The sequence below is a fragment of the Parasteatoda tepidariorum genome, chromosome 1, assembly GCF_043381705.1.
Source record: "Parasteatoda tepidariorum isolate YZ-2023 chromosome 1, CAS_Ptep_4.0, whole genome shotgun sequence".
In the NCBI taxonomy this organism is placed as follows: domain Eukaryota; kingdom Metazoa; phylum Arthropoda; class Arachnida; order Araneae; family Theridiidae; genus Parasteatoda; species Parasteatoda tepidariorum.
This window is the reverse complement of record NC_092204.1, coordinates 5,291,643-5,295,991: the sequence shown is the minus strand read 5'-3', so window position 1 is coordinate 5,295,991 and position 4,349 is coordinate 5,291,643. Positions and strand designations below refer to the sequence as shown.

Sequence of the window (4,349 nt, the reverse complement as noted above, 5' to 3'; positions counted from 1 at the left end):
TTAATTTTGTTATAGCGCTTCTTACATTGCTCCTTTTTTCAATTAATTTATTGGTCTTTTTTAAAACATTATAATTTTAACGTAGTCATTTTTAAAACAGTGACAATATAAGTGTCAAAATCTCCTACCTTGCAAATTCGAACGAATAGGTACCAAAATCAAATCTAATGTTTTTCCAGTGATGTAGAAACACAATATTTATGTTCCAGTTTTGCAAGATTGGTAATTCTTATACACCAATGTTGTTATTTCGTTTTGTACAAGCTATCTTTTGTTGCGCAGTTCCAGTTTTTTTTTAATTTTTTTTATTCAGTTTTATTATTTAGCGATGCTCGCGGCCGCTATACACCGTGTTGCAAAATAATTCAGTGCTGCCTCGAATAAAAAGGCCCCATATTTGATGAAAAAATAAATTTAATGTACAGTAAAACAGAGTTTCGATGGCACAAAGGATAGAGAGTTCGCTTTCCAACTAGGTGAACCGGGTTCGAATCCCTGAGATTGCTGGTCGATACGAATCGGCATCCGGCTTGCACAGACTACAGTGCTGACGTAAAATATCCTCAGTGGTACATGGGTTGGAGTTCCCTTACCGGCAAATCGTGGGAGGGTTTCTTCTCGATGTAACGCCCATGCTAGTAAATTCCCTTAAAAAGTCCTTTATGTAGGCAAATTTCTACCCATACTTGTTCCAGGAGTTCCCTTGTCTTTTGGACTTTACTCAGAATTGCAAGGCTACGGAGTTGAACTATGGTAGCCGTAAACTAAAAATTCGGTCTGCTGCTCAATGAAGGTAATAAAATTATAAAAAACAATAAAAACAAACAATATGATCGTACGGTATTTTTAAGACTTTCCAATAAGCCTTCGATACCGATCCGTTTCCTGCTACACAAGGATAATAGCGCAAGAGTTACATAGCATACACACATAGTTATTACATTTATGATTTTGATAGATTTGATGAAATGCTAGAATGAATTCAGTTGTGCTATCCATTTAGATTGAAAATAGCATGATAATAATAAGTTTGTTTATTATTAAAAAAAACAATATTTAATTAGTAATAAAATGCACTTGAGACACTAATATAAAAATAACAGCAGAAAAATAGTTATCAATTTAAATTGTGCAACATTAAAAAAACACGAGTACATTGAAAAATGCTAAAATACGACTCAAAGAATAAGATGAACAAAGTACTAAGCCAAAACTTTTATTGCGATATAAGTTATTTTCTATTAGATTACATTTTATGGAAATTTTAAGCATAAATTATTTTGAAATTCTTAATCTTTACAATACTGTGCGTACAGAATAATCACTTGCAGCACAACAAACATAATGTCCTGCTTTTGAGCTACTTTTTTAAAGTCAAACTTGGATTCTGTCAAAATCGGAATTGTGTCACAATTGAGAATGCCTCAAAATTAGGTTATGTCCATTACTGAGCTATAAATTATACACATTCTTGGAATCTTAACTACGCACGTAATAAAAAGTTTGTGCTAGCTAGCCATCCTTTAGAATTGTTTACGTAGAGATCTCAGAAAGTTTACAATACGGCTCAAGAAGCAAAATGTCCTCCTCAAGAGCCAAATCTCGACTACGAAATAGAGTATTTTATTCCACTGCATTTAACGGTAATTCTAACCACATACATTATATAGTTCAATGGGTTAGACACCATTTTGAAACGCTGTCCGTAGAGAATTTACACGCAGCTCAATATACAAAATGTCCTGCAATTGAACTAGTTTTTTTTTATGTCAAAATTAGGTCTTTTCCAAATCGGGCTTAAAACATAATCAGATAAATCACAGGTTGTGGGAATATACTAACATTGCACGAAAGTTTGTGTGTGTGTTAGTTCTCTCATGAAAATCACTACATTATTGTCGATGCAGAGTTTTCGGAGTTTTACAATTCAGTTCAATGAACAAAATGTCCTGTTCAGGAACCAAATGTTTCATTAGATCATTTTTTCTTTCAGTCAGTACCGTTATCATGTTTCATAAAAATTGAACGATGATCCCATTAGTGTCTGCCAGAAACGGTCTCATTAAACCCATTTCTTATTTTTCCATATTTGGAACTCTTCTATCATGCGGATATAATGGGGGGGGGGGAAGAGAATAACTCATTTTTCAAGTCATACTTGACGAACCCATTCTGATGGAAGTCAAGTGCCATTTGTTCCATAATGACTCTATCCCAGTTTTTGAGTTGAAACTTTTCAACATTTTTATCCATCTCCTTATCCACTTCATGTATGTTTCTTTGTTCTGACACTTTTTGCTCTTCAACAACTACATCCCTATTCTTATCCACTTTTTTAATGCCATATTGAGCAGATGTCAGTTTTTCTGCCAATTCCGCCAATTCAACTGCGCCAACATCGCCATTCTTATTCATCTTCCGAACCTCCTCCTGAGCACTTTGCTCTCGTTCAGCCGCTTTTTGCTCTGCAAGCACTTCGGCCCAGTCCCTCAGCTTAAACTTGCTTTCATCTCTCTTTCCCTTTGAACTAAACAAAAAAGACGAAGTTATTAAATTCTAATTATTAGTTCACACTCTCCCTATATCTTGTTCAGAATTTCGATCGTTAATAAAATACTTTTTATTCATCCACTCAAGATCAAAATTTTTTTTTAAAACTTGTTGTGGATGACACTTGGTGTTAATAAAGTTTTTTCAAATATTAATTCATTCATTAAATAGGGATGAGCGAAAAACGAAATGGAATTTTCTGATGGGTCAAGCGTCAGTCATTGTTTTAAATTTTACTATAAGTGATTCAGTTTATCACATATTTTAAAAATGACATCAGTGATCATTTCTAATTGAATCACTATTTGAGCAAAAAAATAGGTAGTTTATCGGCACATTTAAATATTTATTATTCGCTGTCATTATTTTATATTCGCCGTGTCAGATAAATTCAACAAAGAACATGACGTGGTATCACGTGTTGTCCACGTCACACAATTTATACTTTTTTAGTTGTCTGATACCACGCACCTATTTTTCTTCCAATGTCAAATTTATTTAGTTAGTTTAGTTTATTAGTAGTTTACGATTAGCAATTTTCCATAAATTTTCCAGTTGAACTCGGAACATGTACTAATGTAATTCAATTATATTTGGAATATACTAAATGTAATAAAATTTTTTTCCTTCAGTTGGGTAGCTTTGATTGCAATAATCTAAAGCTCTATATTAATAAAACCTCTAATAGAAAATTTAGGAACAAAGCTGACTGTCCGCGCATGCGCGTACTGTTACGAGCGCTTTTGCAGAGCAGATGATGTTTTCATGTTTAAGAGAACGGCAGCTTTCTCTTTGCGGGAATTTTCCCCAATATCTACCTTTACCATTTCTATGTCATGTTTGTGTCTAAATAAACTAATAAAAAGACACATGGTCCGTCATTTATTTACAGTTTAATTTACGAATAACTTTCATCATCTCTCGATATCTCTAATATCTTAAACACTGACATTTATTACAAAATTAGTTTTTTGTGGAAATGAATTTACTTAAGCGTGAATAAGTATGTTGTTAGTTGTACTTAATGTGCAGTTTTAAAAATAAGTGGAATCAATACCACGGTAAGAAGTTTCAAAAGGGATAACGAAAATATATTTATTCAACCACAAAATAAACTGCCAATTATTGTTGCTAGAATGACGATATCTCTTTTATATGATTTTATTTCACGTTTAGAAGTTGTAAGGATTTTTATTTAAATATACATTACTATACAATTACAAAATTATCAATTAAACATTACTTACAGCTTTTTACGAATATGTGGTGATAGGTTCGCCGCTCATCGTAAAATCAAGTTTATTTCATATTGTTATCTGTTTGTCTTTAATCAATTGTGCTTTTACTTATTTTTGAAGTGAACTGAAATAAGAGTTCTGATGTCATCATATTAGAATTGTATAAATACCAGCACGCACATGACAGCCTGTCAGTATTTCTCTCATCACCTGCTGTGATGATGCTTCTTGTAAATCAAACCAACTTGTATATAAATGTAAATATGTTTAATAAAATATTAGTATCTCAAAGGAGCTATCTTCGCTTACCTCAATGGTGACCCGGATGTCTGACGATACAAGCAACTTTCATTTTTCATCATCGAATTAATAGGAAACTGCAACTATGGCGGAATCGTCTGCAGTAAAAATTCCCATCTTCAATATCTCTGATCCACACCTGTGGTTCCATATGGTCGAAGCAACTTTCCAGCTTGCGACACCGAAGCCGATTACGGAAAGCAAAACAAAGTTTAACTACTGCCTCGCCCATCTACCTCCTGAAGTAGCCGCAGTTGTAAG

The 4,349-nt window shown here is 33.3% G+C and overlaps 1 protein-coding gene across 1 annotated transcript in view; it reads right to left on the bottom strand.

The window, feature by feature from the left end:
• Positions 1-1,206: 1,206 nt before the first annotated feature.
• LOC107436778 (uncharacterized) overlaps positions 1,207-4,349 on the bottom strand; it is a 10,992-nt gene continuing 7,849 nt past the window's right edge. The window contains exon 2 of the mRNA XM_016048589.3: positions 1,207-2,527. Coding sequence (XP_015904075.1) covers positions 2,104-2,527 — 424 coding nt within the window. The 3' untranslated portion in view covers positions 1,207-2,103. The remainder of the gene's footprint in view (positions 2,528-4,349) is intronic.